Source organism: Thamnophis elegans, chromosome 9, assembly GCF_009769535.1.
Source record: "Thamnophis elegans isolate rThaEle1 chromosome 9, rThaEle1.pri, whole genome shotgun sequence".
Classification (NCBI taxonomy): domain Eukaryota; kingdom Metazoa; phylum Chordata; class Lepidosauria; order Squamata; family Colubridae; genus Thamnophis; species Thamnophis elegans.
In genome coordinates, this window is record NC_045549.1 from 15,039,977 (window position 1) to 15,062,686 (window position 22,710).

Below are 22,710 nucleotides of genomic sequence, written 5' to 3' on the forward strand. Positions count from 1 at the left end.
TGACATGCAAAGTCAGTGGGGAAGCCAGATTCACTTAAGTGTTTTGGATTGGTTAATCCAGTAATCCAGTAACCATATTACTAATTTAACAACTACAGTGATTCCCTTAATCATTGTGGCACAAAGAAGAATGTAAAACAGAGCAAAACTCACTTAACAACTGTCTTGCTTAGCAACAGAGATTTTGGGCTCAATTAAGGTCATAAGTCAAGGACTAATTGTAATGAAGACGTAACTTGAGATTTCCTTACTTCATGGAATGGTTATGCAAGAGGGACATTGGACAGGTCCCTGGTGTTCTCTGCAGCTACTCCATGTGAAAGGGAAGTTACTCAACATCCCCACCCATCTGCCTTGAACTGATTTCACTGACAGCACATTTCCATGTTTGCATGATGCCATTCCCTCTCCTCTAGCTTCAACAAAAGACAATTGGTATAATCTTCCTCAGAGGAATTTTGCTTCCACGGCTCCAAGAGGTCGCAGGTCACAAGGGAACCCATAGAAACAGGAAACGGAGCTTCCTCAGTCTACTCTCCAATACTCAAAAACCTGTTTCCTTTCTCTCCCACAAACACACAACCTCGCAATCCAGCGTTTGGTTTCAGATCCAGGGTGAAAGCCACAGAACCAAGTGAAAGATTTCAGAGGGCCTCTGCTGAGGACCAAATGAAGGACACCATGAGGTTCTCGCAAGACAAGAGAATGTGGGAGGTATTTTCAATATTGCTTTTACTAACCTTCGCAGAAGCCAATTCAACAGACCCAGCTGTGGTTACGACTTTGGATTCTAGCACAGTGGAAGTAAGTCATCCTGGTTTGACTGTTCCTGAAGTCCAGAGCCTTGGAGGTGTGGAGGCAACATCGTCAATACCAGATTCTCCTCAGAATCCCACTTCTGTGCTGACTATCAAACAGGATGGATGGGACATAAAACACAGCCCTCTTACCACCCAGGAGGAAATTCAAAGCTCGCCAACTCCAGCTACAACGGAGCAAGGTGAAAATATCACTCTTAAAACTCCTGGCAGAGAAAAGGACAGTGATGGTAGTGGTACACATGCCAAGGCATCGATCCGGCCTAAGGAGGGTGGGCATCCAGCACAGATCCAGCCCCGAAAGGGTCCCCTTGAAAAGGAAGCACCGAAAAGTCCAGTTGTGAGCAGAACTTCCAGGCACTCGGGCTACGGCAACAACGGTGGGCAGCAGGCTAAAGATAACAGAAGCCCCAGCTTTGAGACGACCAGGGGAAAGTAAGCAGAAACATATTGCCTCCAATATTTTTCTTTCTTTCCTTAGGAAGACTTTACAGAAGCCTAGGTAAAATTTCCTTCTGTTCTTCAATAAGAGCAGAAGCCATGAGAAAGATGGGTGATTAAATAAAGCCAACTGAGTCATAAGTAGAAAGGTATAAACTGTGTTGAACTAGGCACTGCAATGACGATGGAGAAAGCAATTATTGTGGATAGTTTGGTCACAGATAGAATTAGAATGGAATAGAGCTGGAAGGAACTATGGAAGTCTTCTCTTTACTTCCAATTTTCCCAGGATTAGAACCCTTTTCAGATCTTCACATAATGGGTCTAAATAAATTGTATCTTTATGGTTCATATTGTTTTATTTAGTTTCCTAATATGCTTTATGTTGACTGCTTATTTAGTAACCTATGGCTATCACTAAGGGTTGTATCATGATCCATGATGAATGTACTTATGATGACTATGATCATGATTTATGTCTTTTATTTACACGGAGAACTTATGCACTGAAGACAAATTCCTTGTGTGTCCAATCACACCTGGCAAATAAAGAATTCTGTTCTGTTCTTTCTGCTTTGTTCCATTCTACTCTACTCTACTCTACTCTACTCTACTCTACTCTACTCTACTCTACTCTACTCTATGCCACGCCACTCTACTCTACTCTACTCTACTCTACTCTACTCTACTCTACTCTACTCTACTCTACTCTACTCTACTCTACTCTACTCTATTCTAGGATAATTTAGATTATAGAATAACAGAGTTGGAAGGGACCTTGGAGATCTTCTAGTCCAACCCACTGCTTAGGCAGGAAACCCTACACCACTTCAGACAAATGGTTATCCAACATCTTCTTTAAAACTTCCAGTGTTGGAACATTCACAATTTCTGGAGGCAAATTGTTCCACTGATTAATTGTTCTAACTATCAGGAAATGTCTCCTTAGTTCTCTGGTCTTAAGTCTTCTAATCCAACCCCCTGCTCAAGTAGGACACCCAACACCATTTCAGATAAGTGACTGTCCAGTCTCTTCTTAAAAACCTCCAGTGATGGAGCACCCACAACTTCTGAAGGCAAACTGTTTCACTGGTTTATTGTGCTCACTGTCAGGAAATTTCTCCTTCATTCTAGGTTGGATCGCTCCTTGATTAATTTCCAACCATTATTTCTTTTCCTGCCCTCTGGTGCTTTGGATAATAATTTGAACCCACTCTTCTTTGCAGCGGCCCCTCAAATACTGGAATACTGCTATCATGTCACATAGTTTTGGTTATTTAAATTACATTGATTCTTGAAAAAAGTAAAGCAATCTGCATGTAAGATTTCTAATGTCGTCTGCAATGCAAAATGTCCTGATCTTTTATTAAAGTAAAAAATTATAAATATAAAATATTTATTTTTAACCATTTTAATAGCTGTTTAGGAAACCAGGGTTGCAGATAGTATATTACTGCTTTGTACTTAAAGGTGAGGGACTCAGTGGCTCAGTGGCTAAGATGCTGAGCTTGTCAATCAGAAAGGTCGGTAGTTTGGCGGTTGGAATTTGAGGCATTGGAATTTAATTTCCTTTTTTTGTTATTGGCTGCACAGTGGAAAACAATTGATTTATGAATCAATTCTATGAAGGCATGTGGGAACTGACACTGACCGAAAGAGGGTTAACATTGAGCAAAAAGTCATGAAGAAACTTTCATTTCTGTTTTGATTCGCATTTGGCCTTCTGAATAAATTAGAGGTCAATATTCCATAGAAAGGGAATAAAGGAAAATTAAAGGGGCCCGGTGGCTCAGTGGCTAAGACGCTGAGCTTGTCAATCAGAAAGGTTGGTTGTTCGGCGGTTGGAATCCCTAACGCCATGTAATAGAGTGAGCTCCTGTTATTTGTCCCAGCTTCTGCCAACCTAGCAATTCAAAAGCAGGTAAAAAATGCAAGTAGAAAAATAGGACCCACCTTTGGTGGGAAGGTAACAGCGTTCCGTGCACCCATGGCATTTAGTCATGCTAGCCATATGACCATGGAGACATCTTTGGACAGCGCTGGCTCTTCGGTTTGAAATGGAGACAAGCACCACCCCTTAGAGTCGGGAACGACTAGCACATATGTGTGAGGGAAACCTTTACAGTTACCTAATTAAAGGTGAGAAATTTCAGAAAGGCATGGCCATGAAGCTATTGCTGTGAAAAAGTGGCTCATGGAGTTTTTGATGTCAATGAGTTGTTGTTTCAATTAAATGTTGGAAGCCTTCCCCATCAGCTTCTTTGCTTCTCTTAGTAAATCTCTAAGCTCTTTGGCCAAGATTTTGGAGGATAAATTGAAGGAATGTTGGCTGCTATTTTGGTATTGGAGGTTATAAGTTTGTCTTTTTGCTCTTAAATGACTATGTGGCCCTACACTGTAGTTTTTAATCTTGATTTTATTGCAAGAAAATTTGATTGATGCAATATTGTTCTGAGCCACCCAGAGTCAAGAAATGTAAAAAAAAAAGTAATTTACTAAAAATAAACCGGTGAGGCAAAGCAGCAATAGAAAGGATGTATTTTGCTTCATTTTAATGGGCTACATCAAGAAAGCAAAATGCTCCTTTGAAGATCCATACAACACTACTAATGACATTGGCAAAGAGAGACAGAGAGATAGGGAGGGAGAAGGAGAGGGAGGGGGAAGGAGGGAGAGAGGGAGGGACAGGGGGAGAGAATATCAATCTGTTGTTTGGGGGCAAGCCATCATTTAAAAGCCTGCAATTATATTCCAGTATCACAGCTACCCAACCAGTTGTTGTCAGGACTAACTATCATGATTTGTATATATTTCCTTTGAGAAACCTACTGCATTTGCATGGAAAAGATAAGAATTTATTGAATTGACTCAATAAATGCCCATCAACAGTTACCAAATTTCTTTCAAGTGTATTGGTCCAGTTCTTGATGGATGGGTACAGATGGGGAAATTCTTCCCCCTCCCCAATGTCCTTGGCTTATTTAAACTAGACAACCTTTCATATTTCCCAATGCCATGGAGAGAAAGTTGGCTTATTTCCCCAGTTATGTCTTTAACCTTAAACTGTCTAGCAAGGATCTCACCCCTTTCCTAAGAGGTGTGTAAAGGGGGTGTGCATAAGTGCACCAGCGTGCCTACCATCTCTGTCCTACTGTCCCCATTTATTCGTACCCATTTCCTGTGTTCGTGTCCATGTTTATCCTTATATCTGTTATCTCATACATGTTTGACAAACAAAATATCGTATTTTTCGGAGTATAAGACACACCAAGGTTTTGAAGAGGCAGAATAAAAAAAAAAAAAGGTTTTTTTGCACTCTGCAGACCTCCCAAAAATGGCCCATTTTCCTGGCCCATAGCCTCTTGCAGAGTGCTCCTTGGGTGTGCCCCCTCCATGAGCAAAAAATGGCCTGTTATTTGCAAAAATGGGCCTGTTTTTTGCCTGTTTCATGCATAGCCTTTAGGAGGCTTATAGAGTACTACTGGGGGCTTGGGGGGGGGGGGGAAATTGGGCAAAAAACAGCCCATTTTCAGTCATTTTTGCCCTCCCCAGCCCCCAGGAGCTCTCTGAAAGCCTCCTAAAGGCTATGCACGGCCATTTTGGTGAAGGGGCGGAGTTTTGAGAGGCAAAAAAATCTGTATTTAGTGTATAAGATGCACTCATGTTTTCAGCCTCTTTTTTGAGGGAAAAAGGTGCGTCTTATACTCTGAAAAATATGGTAGGTAAATAAAATAAAATAAAATAAATGGCGCATTTATTTGGCGCATCCTGTTTTCTTTGGTGACCAGCTTTTCAGAAGTTGCTCAGAAAAGAGAGATCAAAAGACTATGGAGGGAACAAAAAAGAGGAATTGATGATGCCATCTCTCACAGTTTCATAAGGTTAACAAGTCTGTTTGACACCCCAGATAATTGGAAACTTTTCTTCAGATGCATTGCAGGGAGTAGAATGTATTCTGTACAGATTGCACAGACTCAGTCCTGGCATCGTCTTTGACTAAAATGAATCCCAGAGGCTGTGGTGCTGTAGTTTTTTTTTTAGAGGGATTGGTATAAGACGGATAAAAACAGAAGCTGCCAATATCTTTCTATCGAGCCTTCTTAACTTAGCAGCGACCAGATGGTTTTGCCTGGTACAGTTACTCCTCGACTTACGACCACAATTGAGTCCAAAATTTCTGTTGCAAAGGGAGACATTTCTTACGTGAGTTTTGCCCCATTTTTACGACCTTTCTTGCTGCAGTTGTTAAGTGAATCACCGCAGTGGGCTGCTGGGGGTTTGCAGGGGTTCGGGAGAACCCCTATAGCTAAGATTTTGTGCAGTTTGGAGAATCCCCAAATCCCACTCCTGGCTGGCCCCACCCACCTTGCCCCTCCCCTCCTAAGAGTCCCCACATGGCCCATTTTGGATGCAGGTAAGTGCAGGGAGTGAGGGAGGGGGGCGCAGGCAAAAAACAGGCCTACCAGAAATTCAGGAAGGCCCATTTCCGGCCTCCCGGGGGCCTCCGGAACCTGGGGAGGCCATTTTTGCTCTCCTGGAGGTTCGAGAAAAGCCTCCGGAGCCTGGGGAGGGCAAATTCCCCCCCACCCGCTGTGGTGCAGGAGGCTGACTAGGCCACGCCCACTATGGCCACGCCCACCCAGCAACCAGGCAGAGAACCTGTTGCTAATATTTTTGAAGCCCACCCTGAATCCGCTTGTTAAGTGAATCTGGCTTCCCCATTGACTTTGCTGGTCGAAGGTCACCAATGGGGATAACACGGCCTTGAGAAAACAGCAACGGTCCTAAATATCAGGCCTCTGAATTTTGATCACATGATCATGATGAAAGAAACAACAGGTTAAAAAGTTATAATGTTTATGTAGTTACTCACCAAGCACCTCTAAATTACAATAAAAGAACCAATATATCTTCACATTCCCCAAGGCTAGCCATTAGTTTTGAGCATCCGTAATGTTTGGAAATTGAAAGTTGAAAAATTTGACACGCTCTAAACACCCTAAACGTGGTGGCTCAGCGGCTAAGATGCTGAGCTTGTCGATCAGAAGGTCGGCAGTTTGGCAGTTCGAATCCCTAGCACCGCGTAACTGAGTGAGCTCCCGTTACTTGTCCCAGCTTCTGCCACCCTAGCAGATCGAAAGCATGTAAAAATGCAAGTAGAAAAAATAGGAATCACCTTTGGTGGGAAGGTAACAGCATTCCATGTGCCTTTGGCATTTAGTCATGCTGGGCACATGACCACGGAGACGTCTTCGGACAGTGCTGGCTCTTCAGCTTTGAAACGGAGATAAACACTAGAGTTGGGAACGACTAGCACATATGTGTGAGGGGAACTTTTACCTTTACTTTCAACTGTGCAAGGGTCGTAACTGTGAAAAATGGTTGTAAGTCACATTTTTCAGTGCTGTTGTAACTTTGAATGGTCACTAAATGAACTGTTGTAAGTCGAGGACTACCTGTACTTCCCATTATTCTCACTTAATATTGGCATAGAAGCTAGGGATGATAAGACTGTAGTACAGTGTATTTAGATGGAGCCATGCTACAGATGGAAACTTCAGCTTACTAATTATTAAAAAAAACGTATATATCTGCTTATCAAACAAAATCAAAATAATATAAATTTTTCACACACACACACAACTTTGCAGATCTCATGAAGACTGCAAAGAATCTCTTGGAATAAGTTGTTACACTCCTATTTCAAATACTGCACTAGCTGTTAATTCATATCACTGCCATATGTAATCTGATGTATTCGATTTTTACCCCGCCTTTATAACTTTATAAGTAACTCAAGGTGGCAAGCACAACAATACTCCTTCCTCTTCCTATTTTGTCCACAACAGCAACCCTGGAAGGTGCGTTTGGCTAAGAAAGAATGACTGACTCAAAGTCATCCAGCTGACTTTCATGCTTAAGGTGGGCATGAATGACATCAATGACTTAGTTTCAAACTTCATGAGAGTATGTCCAGTGGTGGGATTCAAAATCTTTTACTACCAGTTCTGTGGGCATGGCTTGGTGGGCATAGCAGGGGAAGCATATTGCAAAATCCCCATTTCCTCCTCACCCCACTAACCTGCTTTCTAGCTCCATTCTCCTGTGCAGGGAAACAAAAGAAGACCCAGCTGATCAGTTGGGTCTCAGGAGGCTGGTTTACTACTAGTTCTGAGGGCGTAGTTTGGTGGGCATGGTGTACCTTAGTGGGCATGGCTTGGTGGGCGTGGCAGGGGAAGAATACTGCAAAATCTCCATTCCCTCCGATCAGCTGGGATTCGGGAGACAGAGAATAGATGGGGCGGGGCCAGCCAGAGGTGGTATTTGTCGGTTCTCCGAACTACTCAAAATTTCCTCTACTGGTTTGCTAGAACTGGTCAGAACTGGCTGAATACCATCTCTGCTCCTGCCTCAGGTCTTCTGAGGAGGTTCATCCTTGGCTACTACAGCTTATCTGGCAAGGATTTGGGTTGAGGGCTTCTCTATTGCTGTCTCAACTGGTTGGAATATCTTCTTGTAGAAAAGCCCTCAAAACACTTTTGATGTCTACAAGGTAAATACTTCAGCCTCTGCCTTCCCAAAAGAGATCAAGTCTACTCAACTGTTTCACTCCTCCCCTTAACTCAGTGCCAGATTCCACCACATTTGTATATTTTTGTTTAAATTGTTAATTTTTATATAATTCTATGTGTGGTACTTATTTTCATTGATATTAATTGCTGTTTTGTTTTTAAAGTCTTTATTTTACATTTATTTTTATTATTATAACTGTCAAGAGACTTTATAGGCTGGCAACATACCGAGCATGGAAGCCAAAACAACAAACCATTGGATAAGTAATATTAAACACAAAGTAATTTTCATGATGAATATGCAAAGGTTTGGGGAGTTTAAGGTATAGTACGGCTGCTTCTTGCTGTTTGTAAAAAGATATAAATAATTCTTTAACCTTCTGGATTTTTAATTTTTGGAACGCGATTGCTTGAATAGTACAGATAATGACTCTGGGCAGAATTAAGCTATTTGTTCAGATGATATTCAGAGAGACAAACTGTACAAATTGTAAGAGCACAAAAACTCTTAGTTGTCTCATCCCCTTCCCCCTTGCTTTATCACTCCCATTCAGCCTGAAATAATAGCAATTGGCTACTGGCTAACATTATATTACAACCATAAATTTAATAATAGGAACCAGAAAACACTTGACTTTGGTTTACAACATAGTCTTAAAAGTGGTTATGACTAGGGACCAAAGAATACAATACTGGAATTTGGAAACCTCAGAACAATACTGGGCCATTAGTTCAGCCTTTCCTTTCCTTTCCTTTCCTTTCCTTTCCTTTCCTTTCCTTTCCTTTCCTTTCCTTTCCGTCCCTTCCCTTCCCTCCAGGGGTGGTATTTACTTATATTCCCTATTGATTCGCAAATGTGAGCGTGCCCATGTGCTCAGCTACCTCCGTGCATGAGCTCAGCCTTCCGTGCATTGTGCTTTTGGTGAAAAAAGGGCCTAAATGGGATGCCATAGAGCCAGGGCGGGTGGGCGAGGCCATCCATGATTTCCTCTACTGGTTCGGTTGAACCTGTCCGAACTGGTAGAATACCACCTCTGCTTCCTTCCCTCGGTCTTTCCTTGCTTCCTTCACTCCCCTCCCCTTCCCCTCCTCCCTCCCCTCCCTCCCTTCTTAAAGGAATATTCTTCTTTGCATTTACCACCTTAGAAAGGAGGCAGTTATATAACCTGCAACTGTTATGCGTGAACTATAAATAAACATGTTAATTGCTGGCAACGTACGCAGGAGTTTATTAAAAAAAAAAATCCAAGGAACTAAATCTCAATACAGGTTTTCCCAACCTGCTCCATGCTGTGAAGATTAAGGGGTATCCGTGTATAGCAATGTAGTGGGATTGTTGGAAGAGTGTGGGAAATGGCATCAAAGAATGTAATGCTTTCCTCTCACACAGAATTTCTTTTCCGGTTAAGATGAATTTATTATAAGATTCTTCTCACTGTGATGTCCTAATATTTGTCCTCCCAGTTGGCAGCTTTGACCCAAAATCTCCCTGTTCTGAAAAAACTGCTCTTCTATCTAGAACCGTGGCCTTAATTTTTCCTTTCTCTTCTGCTTCCTTATTAGCGAAGCTTCCTGAATTTTTACAATTTTGTACTTATTGTATAAGCCTCGAGTCCTGAGGCTATATTTTTTCTACACAGGTGTAACGTAAGACAAGATCCACTTGTCTATGCACCACATAAAATGCACCACATCTAACTGATTTGCTTAAATAACACCTCAGAGGGAGACAATGAATGCACAAAAGTACACTTAAAAAAAACACCAGACAGTCTAGAAAGACATTTAGAAAACTCTGTAGTTCCTGTAAAGAGTCCTTTGAACAATGAAAGCTTTATAAATAGCAATTTTCAGATCAAGGATCTGAAGTTCTGCTAATTTGTTTCACTATGAGTTGAATGTTACAGACTTGAAAGTAGAAGGAGTGTTGTGGCCCACTAGCGGAGACAGTGAGGAGGTTGGGGAGGAACATGGGCCAATCCTGGAGTCTGGGGAAGGCTCTGATGTGGGCTCTGCATTGGAGGCAGAGATGAGGCCAGGGCCGTCTGACAGTTATCAGCTGCCTTCGGAGTCAGAGATCAGTGGGGCAGAAGAACAGCTGGAGCCTGTTCCCAATATGCTTATGCACAGAGTTGCCAGGAGAAGGGAACAGTTAAGGAACAAGGGCCGACTCGGGAGTAAAGGCACAGGTGGATAGTGAATGGCGCCACCCAGAGGGAATAAAGAGGAGCAAAAGGGGAGTTTGCAGGAGACAATTTGTTTGTTTCATTAGTGTGAAGATTTGTTCATGACTCTCAGAGATTCCTTGCCAATTATTGTCTTGTACAGCATTGTGAAGATATCTGCCTGGCAGCTCTCCAAGCCTGATAAGGTCTGTGGTTGTAAATACACCCTTGAAAGATTGTTTGCCCGGACTTTGCTGGCTGTGAATTAAAGGAATTTGCATTAGCTTAATAAAAGGGTTTTTTGTTGGGACAAGGAGTCTGCTTTGTGATTTTGTGAAGTCTAAGTCAGAACAAGGACCTTCTTAGATTGCTATCAACTTCTGTGGAGATTGGGAGAGTGGATGTCCATGTCTCTTCAGCCATCACCTCCATTTTTACGCCTCTTTTCTGCCACTGCTTGATGCAAATTCTTATAAGGGGCTCCTCTAGTTAACTGCTACTTTCACGCGTCCAGAAGTCATGTGGCGCACAGACAATACAAGGAGTCCTCGACTTAGGACCAGATTTCGGCCCTACATTTCTGTGACTACGTGAGACAGTTTTGTTAAGTGATTTTGACCCATTTGGTGGCTTTTCTTGCTACAGTATTAAGTGAATCACTGCAGTTGGTAAGTGAGTAACACAGTTGCTCGGTGAATCTGATTTCCCCATTGACTTTGCTTGTCAGAAGATTATCAAGGGGATCCCATGACTGTGGGACACTGCAAACGTCATAAATACGAGTCAGTTGCCAAATATCTGAATTTTGTTCAGGTGACCATGAGGATGCTGCAATGGTCATGAGTTTGAAAAATGATCGTAAACAGTGGTGGGATTCAAATAATTTAACAACTGGTTCTCTGCCCTAATGACCAGCTGGGTAGGCGGGGCTTGGTGGTCATGTGATTGGGTGGGTGTGGCCAACTCAACATCATTCACGTCGATGGGTGCTTCACTTTAGCTGTTACAATGTAATAAGGGTTAACCAGAGAGGCAGTTTCTGTAAGCAAGGCAATAAAGATTAGGCTAGAAACACCACCAGAATGTTTCCTTCCTGCCTTCCTTACAGGATTAGCCCTGTAAAGTGGGGAAAAAAAACAAAAGGAGATTTCTTCCAACAACCGGTTCTCCAAACTGCTTAGAAAGTTAACAACCGGTTCTCCTGAATATGTGCGAGCTGGCTGAATCCCACCACTGATCGTAAATCACTTTTGTCAGTGCCCGGGTAACTTTGAACAGTCACTAAATGAACTGTCAAGGACACACACACACACAAAAAAACAAACAAAGGTGGTACATCCATTGCATTCTGACGGCTGCCATCTTCATTTTTTTTTTAAAAAAAACTATACTTTCTGAACTATCCTGCTTGGTTAATAGTTGTGTAAAAGAATGAGGAAATACTATTCAATAGGCTAGATAGGGAGAAACAGAAGAAAACCATGACAAACCACTTGCGTATTATTGCCACAATAATTATTGTGCATTATTGGCAATATTTGTAGGCCAGCAGTGAAATTTCGATTGAAAGGGAATTTACTGGTTTTTAGAAAGATGATTACTGTACTTTTCAGAGTGTAAGACCCACCGGAGTATAAGGTGCACCAAGGTTTTGAAGAGGCAATTTTTTTTTTTTTAAAAAAAGGTTTTTGCACTCTCCAAACCTCCCAAAAAATGCCCACCTTTTTGCAAAAAGCAGGGCATATATAAGCTTTGGGAAGCTTGTAGAGTGCTCCCGGGAGCTGGGGTGGGGGTGGGGGTGGGGGAGAACATGCAAAAAATGGCTCATTTTTTGATTATTTTTGCCCTCCCCAGCCCCCAGGAGCACTTTGCAAGCCTCCCAAAGCCTCTACACGTCCAGTTTTGTGGGTTTCAGGAGGCTAAAAATGCTGTTTTCAATGTATATGATGCACCCAGATTTTCTCCCTCTTTTTTGTGGGGGGACAATGTGCATCTTATACTCCGAAAAATACGGTACTCAGAGTTAGTTTCAGTTGGAGCAGCAATATAAATGAAATAATAAATAAATATTTCATAAGGTCAAAGCAGGAGGAAAAGTACAGCCTGGACGGAGGCATTGGATCCTTCCTTATCCAAAAATTACAGAACTCCATGTGACAAAGGAAACAAGTGATGATAGACAAATACCTGCCTGAAATGGGTAGTTCATAATGTCAAGCCTCCATTCCGGAAGAAAACAGATATTATTTTCCCAATTAGTCATGCCACAGGGCATTTTAGGGCTGTTTTTGAGAAGAAAAGCATGGCCTTGGACTTATCACGCAAATCCACATTTTCTTCGCTTCTAATCTGCTTTATAACATGATCACTCATCCAGAGGAGGCATTAGCTATCTCCAGATAAAGTCTCCAAATAGATGAAGATTCTAAGTTCAGGCAGTCCTCAGATTACAACAGTTCATTTACTGACCGTTCAAAGTTAGAACGGCCCTGAAAAAAGTGATCTATGACCATTTCCCCCCTCCCCCCCACTTACGACCTTGGTAGTATGATCTCCATGATCGTGTGATCAAAATTCCCAGTCAGCTTGCCAACTGACTCATACTTATGACCGTTACTATGACCCATTCAACAAGCAAAATCAACGGGGAAGCCAGATTCATTTAGTAACCATGTTAATAACTTATCAACTGTGACGATTCACTTAACAACTGTGGTGAGAAAGGTCATAAAAAGGGGGAAATCTCACTTAATAAATGTCTCACTTAACAACAGATATTTTGGGCTCAATTGTGATTGTAAATCGAGGACTACCTCTACTCTGTAGCTAAGACTTTTGTTGGGCGAAGTATTAATTATTGTTAATTTTGCTTTGGAAAGGCTCTATGTTTCATAAATATCTCAGTGTTGTCAAAAAACATACTTTTAATTTAGAATTGATCTTGGGACCTTAAGCTGTGGATGTGCACGAAGGTCAACAGAATGTATGATATTTCAGAAATAAACTTATATTTTATACAGTAACACGTTATCCGCAGGAACACTGGTGGTGGTGATTTTATTATATTAATTTATTTGATTCCTTTTATTAGTTTTATTGTTTTAAATGTGGTTTTATATTCTGTAAGCCGCCTTGAGTTGCCACGGGTAAATAGGCGGCAATATAATAATGTAATGTAATGTAATGTAATGTAATGTAATGTAATGTAATGTAATGTAATGTAATGTAATGTAATATAATATAATATAATATAATATAATAATATATTACAAGCAGAGATCCTCTGGATGAACAGAAAGAATCCGATGAATAAAGAATCTGAGAATCTTCACTTGATTTAGAAGTGAGAACAGGCTCTGGAGAATCAATGTGACATGAAGCAATTCCTAAGTGACATTTTCAGTGTAGGACTTTGTAGCTCAAGAAAGAAGAATAGAAATACAGCATACTGTATACTACATGTGTACCTCAAAAAGCTGGTTAGGAGATACTGGTATAAAACAAACATATGTATTTGGAAAGTGCCTGCTTTGGATACACCCTTCCTTCTTTCCTTCCTTCCTTCCTCCCTCTCTCCCTCCCTCCCTCCTTCCTTCACTCCCTCCTTCCTTCCTTTCTTCCTTCTTTCCTTCCTTTACTCCCTCCTTCCCTTCCACTTCCCCTCCCTCCTTTCCTCCCTCACTCTCTCCTCCCCTTCCTTCCTTCCTCCCTTCCCCTCCCTCCTTCCCTTCCACTTCCCCTCCCTCCTTCCCTCTCTCCTTCCTTCCCTCCCTCCTTTCCTCCCTCCCTCCCTCCTCCCCTTCCTTCCTTCCTTCCTTCCTTTCCTTTCCCTCCCCTCCCCTCCCCTTTCCTTCCTTCCCTTCCCTCCCTTCCCTTCCCCTTCCCTTCTCTTCCCCTCCCTTTCCCTTCCCTTCCTTTCCCTTCCCTTATTTTCTTTCCCTTCCTTTCCCTTCCCTTATTTTCTTTCCTTTCCCTTCCTTTCCCCTTCCCTTATTTCCCTTCCTTTCCCCTCCCTCCCTCCCTTCAAAACCAAATGGGCCTCTGGCATTAAATTTTTAAAAAAGTGTCCAAGTTCTTAGTGACTGCATTTTGTTTGACAAAGATACTGGAGGAACAGGCTAACTTTACTACATGCCAACCTTCAGGTTATTTAGAAATGAGCAAAGAAAGAAAGCATGGCGAGGAATCGGGTAGTTGCCGAAAGACTGTAGGCAGGAACTTGGGTGATGGTGGAACTTCAACTCTGACCTCTAGATTTTCAGTAATGAGATCAGAAATGGGCCTGGTGGAAAGGAACAGAATCGTTCTCCCTGGTATCTTGGTAACCAGGCAACCATTATGCTAAGCACATGCATCATTTGGACATGTGGCCTTAGGGACTAGAAGAATGTACATGCTGGTGTTCCTATATTAGCTTTGGGGCCTGTTCTATATATATACATACTGTGCGTACAGCACGAGACGAGAGTGATATCCTAGAGGTTCCTACATTTTCACCCATTTAAACGGTCTTTTAATTTTTCAGCTGCTGCTTAATGATCTTTAGCATACCGCTGAGGCGATGCTCCTGTACGCGTGGAATGAATTAGACTTCAACAAAAGTTCCGTTTTAAATCTATTTCTATTAAATCTATTTCTGCAAGTCTTCCGGAACCGACTGTAAAAGCAATGCGTGGTGGATGATACGATGCACTCCTAAAATTGCATTACCTTAATCAAAGGGTTGTGATCAATGTGACTTGCCTTATCATTTCCGGTGGCAAGGCCCAATTAATAATTCAGGATGTGCCGAACATTTTGGAAGGAAATTTTGAACCTTATGTTAACACTCTTTTAAATGATTAATGGTATTACTGTCTGTTGCCCCCCAGGATACATAAAAGGTTGAGCGTCTGAGGCATTGGAATTTAATTTCCTTTTTTTTTTGTTATTGGCTGCGCAGTGGAAAACAATTGATTTATGAATCAATTCTATGAAGGGCTGTGGGAATTGACACTGACCGAAAGAAGGCTAACATTGAGCAAAAAGTCATGAAGAAACTTTCATTTCTGTTTTGATTCGCATTTGGCCCTCTGAATAAATTAGAGGTCAATATTCCCTAGAAAGGGAATAAAGGAAAATAAAAGGGACCTGGTGGCTCAGTGGCTAAGACTTGTCGATCAGAAAGGTCGGTAGTTTGGTGGTTCGAATCCCTAGCGCTGCATAACTGAGTGAGCTCCTGTGACTTGTCCCAGCTTCTGCCAACCTAGCAGTTCGAAAGCAGGTAAAAAATGCAAGTAGAAAAATAGGAACCACCTTTGGTGGGAAGGTAACAGCGTTCGTTCAATGCGCCTAGGGCATTTAGTCATGCTAGCCATATGACCATGGAGACGTCTTTGGACAGCGCTGGCTCTTCGGCTTTGAAATGGAGGTGAGCACCGCCCCCTAGAATTGGGAATGACTAGCACATATATGCAAGGGGAACCTTTACATTTGCCTAATCCTTAGAACTTTCTGGATCAGCATTTCTCAAAGGAAAGGACATTACGTTAAAAATGACTGAAGAGCTCAAAAGAAGTATAGGTGATTTCTATGTATCAGTGGAATTATGTATAGGTAGTCCTCGAATTACAACAGTTCATTTAGTGACCGTTCAAAGTTACGTCACTGGAAAAAGTGATTTGTGACCATTTTTTCACACTTTAGGACCATTCCAGCATCCCCATAGACACGTGATCAAAAATTCAGATATTTGGCTACCGATTCACACATATGCGGGGGTCCCCTTTTGTGGTCCCCATTTGTTGCCTTCTGGCTTGAAACTAGCTTCACTTAACGACCGTGTTCCTAATTTAAAAACTGCAGGGAATCCCTTAACAATTGGGGCAAGAAAGGTCATACAATGGGGGAAACCTCACGTAGCAAAGTGCCCTTGTTTTGCAACATAACGTTTGGGCTCAAGTATGGTCGTAAGTTGAGGACTACCTGTATTAGAAATTTAAACGGAGAAATTTTTCTGGAGTAGACTCTTTTCAATCTCAGATCCTCTGCCAGAGGTGTGGAAATTTGAGGGTTCTGCGAATATCTTCTGTTTTTTCCTTACTTGCTTTGCTTTCTTGCTTGCCTATATCCTGCCTTTATTATTTTGACAAATAACACAAAGCAGTGGAACGCACAATACTCCTTCCTTCTCCTATTTTCAACAGAATAGGATTGGGCTGATTGGTTATTACTTTTGCTCATATGTGTGTGTGTGTGTGTGTGTGATATTTGTGCTGATAAATAAATAAAGGGAGACTAGTATAGATCTATTTCAAGCTATTTAGCTCTCATCAGCTAGCCATACCCACACTGGGATTCGAACCAATATATATATTTAGTGTCATAACCCCTGGTATGCCCCAATTATGGGAGGAATTTATATTTATCAGCACAAATACAACATATGTGCAGTAACTCCATGACACAAATATTATCCTTATGTATTTGCATTCCGATTTTACAGGATTTCTATCTTGACATCATCACACAGGCTTCCTCATTCTTCTCTATGTACTATGAACCCATGGAGTGTTGGATACCAGCTAATGGCTAACAGATTACATTCTCAAATACTAGGATTTAGAAACTGGGCAACTCAAGAAAAACTTTACAGAAAGAGTGTACATTATCTTGGTCTATCTCTTTGCTAGCCGATGAAAAGTCTTGGAAATGTGCCTTGGGAAAGGTTGCCATCTGGTGATCGATATTGAGAATTTATGCAACATAAACCGAATCACATTTGCAGCCTTAGATATTAAACTGAATCACATTTGCACCCTTAGGCATTAAACTGAATCACATTTGCAGCCTTAGATATTAAACTGAATCACATTTGCACCCTTAGACATTAAACTGAATCACATTTGCAGCCTTAGACATTACAGGGATTAAGCTATCTAATTTTTACTTATCACATACCTGGTACTCTTCATTCAAGAAAACTGCTCTAAAGTTCTAAACTGGATTTTGATATCACTCATGGGCTGGAGGAAAGGAACAATTTAAGATTAATCCAGACACAACTGAGTGCTTATATTTTAAATTTAAATTTACTTTCTTGGAGACTCCAATAATTCTTTGGGTGCAGTCCTAAATTCAGTGGGCTGTCTCAATGTCCATGTTTTAGAGGGGATAAGATGTGCATTCTCAGAGTAAAGTCAGAGTTAGCTATAGGCTAAAGCAAGGAGGCATACAAGAATTATTTTTCCCATGGGGAAAACAACACACACAAACATTTTCCCCAGCTTTTCCTCTTTATAGATAAAAATAATTTAGTAAAAAGTCAGGAAGAAGATCATGAAGAAGGAAAAGTCATTTTCCCATGGCTCTTTCCTCCACTGTGAAGTTTATGCAGATATTGTCTTACTGGATATTATCCAGTTCAATCTTTTTGTTTATATTATAACTATAATATAAGCTGATAACCCAGGTATTTATTTATAGGGGTGGGGGAATGTCCAAACCAAACGTAATTTCTAATGTTGAATTTTCCCCTTTATCAGAGGGAGCCTCCTTGTGGAGTACTGTGAAGCCATTACCATGGCAACTCCACTGCACTGTACAGTAGAAGTCATTTTACAGCAGTACAGTAGAAGCCATTTTAAGGCACAACATGTTGTATTGTAACAGAACACTCCCCCCCCACAAGGGCGTGTCTTACCCCACTGTATTTGTTTCCAGAGAGTAAGTCATCTGTGTACCCAGTTTGGTTAAAATTGCTCAAGGCTTCCAGAGTTATGCTGGAACACACACACACACACACACACACACACACACACACACACACACACACACCATGAGTTCTAGTCAAAGTGACTTTAGGCCAGTCACTGTCTCTGAGCCCAATTCACCTTACAGAATTGTTGTAGTAGGAAAAATAGGAGGAGGAAGTTTAATAAAGTGACTGTCAAATGCTAGGGAAATCAGAAAATCCAGGCAGTTCAAATGGGTATAAAGATTTATTGCAAGCTTAAGCTCTCTACAAAAATCTGAACTACTAACAGTCAAAGCAATTTGGCAGTAGATAAGAAATTCAAGGTGGACTGGATTTGTAGGCATGAATGGATTCATAATTGGTGATGCTATGGACCCCTCTCTCCGACTCAGTCTGGTCACCTCTTACAGTGACTTTGCAACTCAAATAATGGTGCAGCAGTGACTGGATTAGGATCACTAAAAGCTAGTTTTTGAAGCCATCTTCAGCCATGAAAGGTTGTTGGGTCTCCCTTAATTCAGCCTACCTCACAGGGCTGCCATTGTGGGAAAATATTGGACGAGGGAGTACCATGCATCAAGTCCTGTGACGTGGGTTCCAAAAGATTAATTTGCATTAATTGTGAACTGAAGAAGCTTTTTGGATGAGAAGTGAAAAATCTTCAAGCAAAAACAAGTCCAATTTCCTTTTGAAAAACACATTTGGGACAACCATGATCTGGATGACTGAGAGTCTCAATATATATATATATATCCTATGGATAGTAATCTGTTGTGGCCCAGCAGGAGCTGTTGGAGGTGCAAACAGACTCCGACAGCGAGGGGCTTTATGAGTTGGCTCTGGAAGAGGTGGAGGACCCTGGACAGGGTTCCGACTCCGAGCAGGGCGCAGAGAGGCTGGTTGGCCACCAGGAGGCACCTGAGGCATGGAGCAGCGGTGAGAGCCGAAGGGAGTGTGCTCATGACGTCAGGCCTTGGAGTAGTGACGAGGAGACAAGGGAGGTGGTCCTGGATGCCAGGCAACGCCGGGTAGATCGACGGAGAAAACAGCTATGCAGTTACAAAAGATAATTGGACTCAGCTGGTTATAATTAGGCTCCACTCAAGATTGTATTTAAGGAGGGACTCGGGGAGGAGTCTGATTTGCAGGATTCAACTTCATTCATAATGCTGGAGAAGCTGTTATCTGTCTATGTCGAAGTCTGAGTTGCTGCCAAGGTTCTTATCTGTTTGTTTATGCTTGGGCTTTCAGCCACCGAAGTTTATGTTTCCTGTTAATTAAAGTGCTGTGAAATTCCAGTTAAGCTTGTCTCGCCATTTGTTACTGGATGAAGGAGAGGGTCAGAACAGTAATCTAATACAATGGATCCAAATTCTGCCATCTGCATCATCCTACCTCTTAACATAGTGTTTTTTTTCCCAGATGCCCATCAGAATTTTCATTTATATTATCAGTTCTATAATAAATCTTATTTCTCCTTCTATTTGCCTAGGAACTGGTGTGCCTACATTCACACAAGGCTTCAACCCACGATTGTGGTTGACAATGTACAAAGCTACAGCTCTGGGAGAGCCAAGCCATGCACTTGGATTAAGGGATCCTGTGGAACAAGGTATGTAATGGGATTTATATCACTCAGGTGCTTTTTAAATGATGATTAGCTACATTAATGAAGACTGTGAAAACTGCTTAGAAATATTCAATCCTCTTAGGCCAATCTATAGGAAGAGAAAACTTGAAATATACAGAATACTCCATCCAAGGATGGTATGAAGGAAAATAATATTAAATGATCTTTCTGCTAAAGATTCTGGAAAAATTAAAGTTTTCTCAATGGTGGAACACAGAATACAGTTACATATCAACCTTCCACCTACTTCAATCTAGTAATTGGGAAAAACTATCCAAAATTCCAGATAATAGCAATAGCAATAACAGTTAGACTTATATACCACTTCATAGGGCTTTCAGCCCTCTCTAAGCGGTTTACAGGGTCAGCATATCGCCCCCACAGTCTGGGTCCTCATTTCACCCACCTCAGAAGGATGGAAGGCTGAGTCAACCTTGAGCCAGTGAGATTAGAACCGCTGAACTGCAGATAACAGTCAGCTGAAGTGGCCTGCAGTACTGCACCCTAACCACTGCGCCACCTCAGCTCTTATAAGAAGGTTTTTTTTTTTAATGCTAGCTGGAGATGTTGAGGGGTGAACATTGGACTTTCTGCATGGAAGGTACATGATTCTTCCTGTTCTTATACAAAACAACAGTTGTTGTTACAACTACAACTCACTGTTCAATATCTTTACATTATTAGTTTATAACTTAGTTTTGTTTTTCCAAGATATGTGCCACTCGATTCTAAAATTAATTTAATTCCACAAGAAGACTATATCCCCAAAACCAGGGGTGGGTTGCTGCTGGCATTACTGCCAATTCAGTGCATGTGCAATAGGATAGGATAGGATAGGACAGGACAGAACAGAATAGAGAACTGAACGGAACATTCTTTATTGGCCAAGTGAGATTGGACAACCAAAGAATTTGTCTCTGGTGCATAAACTCTCAATATACATACAAACAACAAAGTAAATTTAATCATAAGATACCAGTAGGACAAGGTAGTAGAAAAGATGAGAAGGATAATAGTAATACATCCATACCAGTGGTGGGTTGCAGGTGGTACGCCCCGGTATGGGCGTACTGGTGCCTACCAGGAGCACCGGGTACCGTTATGGTACGGTGCTCCAGAGGGCCCACCCGCCCGCCGTCATGCTTACCTGTATTTGAACTCTGTGGCGCTTCCGTGCACATGCATGGAGTGTATGGCACCTGTGTGATGCTCTGCCAAGCAGCTGGAGCGTCATGGAGGCGTCGCGGAGTGTCGCAGGAGGTAAGGATGCATGCGTGTGCTGTGCACGTTCATGTGGTGGATGCCGGGCCCCGTTGCACCTTACCAGTTGGCAACGGGATCCGGAACCCACCACTAATCTGTACTAGATGGGTAAATATCCATAGACATGAGACAGCACTGTAGGAATTACCTATTCAGCAGTGATAGCACGACGTGAAAAACCTGTCTCTGTATCTAGTTATTCTGGCATTCCTGCATTATAATTAATAGTGTCAATATAGCACCGCCTTAAACCTTTAATCATAAAGTTAGCCAACTACAAGAAGTTAGACTCTCAGGGTCAGTCAGATTTTCCTTATCCTTGTGCCCTTTATTTGTAGATTGCCTGGACACATTAGCCATTGTCTGCGTAGATATCTGATTAATTAAGAAAGAAAGAGAGACATTCTATCAATTACTCCAAGAAACAAACCTCAGTTTACCTATGAAAGGTGGTAAACACTAGCCAGAATAACATGAGGGATATCTATGGCTGCCTTTAAAGAAAAGAGAGTGAACTTAACTAAACAAACTATTAAAGGATTTAGGTTTTTGACCCATATTCAGCATTTTCCACTGAATATTATATGTGCTGTTTTCCTGCCTTGCCAATGGATATTTCCTGTTTAAAACTGTGCTTTGCAGCTGAGGTAATTCTGTCGCTATGCTTTACTTAATTAACCCCTCCAGCTTTTATCATACGTGTTTATTGCTTTTGACTCCGCAAACTGCTTCCCCGATTTCAGTGTACCAAACCAGCATGTCTGTGAAAACGTGTGTGTGTTAGAAAAGACAACACAAGCATGAAGGTGTGCAACACTATTAGGTTATGTAACATCTGTAGGTGAAGTCTGTTTTCAGACAAGACTGAATTCGCTTCTGATTCAGTGATTGGACTAAGTCAAGATCGTGTGTGCCTCAGTTTTGGAATGGCTGGTTGACAAATACAATGAGATTTTACAGGCATCCATAGTCAATGAGTTTGTAGCCCCTCCGAATTTCATCTATTTTTCATCCAGCTCTTGTACAGTAATCTAAACTGACAAGCTTTTCTGGACTAAGAAAGCTTGTAAATATCATCAGAACTAAACAGAACAGAGGGGCGTTCACCTCCTCTGTGTTCAGAAGCAATATAATTTTTTGCTGTCTAGGTTATTTGTGGTACCCAGGCTACATATTGGCAACTCGTGATTAAGGATGCTTTTTAGCTGATCTTCGTGAATACAGATATGAATCGTCAACTTTGTTATTCATTATTAAGCTTTCATTATTCATTGAGAAAGCTTACCGATGAGCTTTTGCGCTGCCTAAATTTTCCCCAAAAACTCTCAAACCACCCACAATTTACGCTACTGGTTGGGGCAAGCCAATCTGAATCAGCTGAATACCATCTCTGATTCTCACACATTAAAAGATAAATCTAAAGCATAAATGAGATAGAAGAGACTTAAGGGAAAAAAAAGAACTCTAGAAACAAAACTGATTTGCCTATCTCTACCTGTGTGTTGGATGCTAGATTTTAAAGATTTCAACAGCTTAAAAATAAAAATTTTCTGCTTGGAGAATTTCCTGAAGTTGAAATGGATGGTTATTTGCCTTCCTTACCCAAGCATTTGGTAATTCTCAAACCTATTAAAAGGAGCAGTGTTTTCATTCAGTTTTCCTCAATCTAATACTAGTTTGGGAAATATTTGTTTTAATTCTCCAAATGTGTATATATATCAGATTTCCCAGGATCTTCAAACCTATTTGGTCCATTTTCCACAAGGTGGCAGGCTGGCATATCTATAACGTACGATTAAATTCTAGGAGCATTTTTTTTTTTATTAAAAAAATGTAATCCATCTCCTTTTATAAAACTCAAACCCATTCCAGTGTTCATATCTTTGTTGCTGTGCCTCAAATACCCTTCATCCAAGATCAACAGCAAATTTAATTACATAGTCATTCAGCAATTGAAATATGCATGGACTTGTTTTCCTCAAACCGTTTCTGTTTTGAATCAGGTCAGGCTGCAGTCTTAGTTTTAGCTCAGATATTCATGTAAGGAGCTGAAGACAATTGATTAATAGTCCATGGCAATCCAAAC

At 41.4% G+C, this 22,710-nt stretch overlaps 1 protein-coding gene across 1 annotated transcript in view; it reads left to right on the plus strand.

Annotated features, from left to right (window-relative positions):
* The first annotated feature begins 406 nt into the window (after positions 1-406).
* MMRN1 (multimerin 1) overlaps positions 407-22,710 on the plus strand; it is an 85,446-nt gene continuing 63,142 nt past the window's right edge. The window contains exons 1-2 of the mRNA XM_032224656.1: positions 407-1,253; positions 19,224-19,343. Coding sequence (XP_032080547.1) covers positions 670-1,253; positions 19,224-19,343 — 704 coding nt within the window. The 5' untranslated portion in view covers positions 407-669. The remainder of the gene's footprint in view (positions 1,254-19,223; positions 19,344-22,710) is intronic.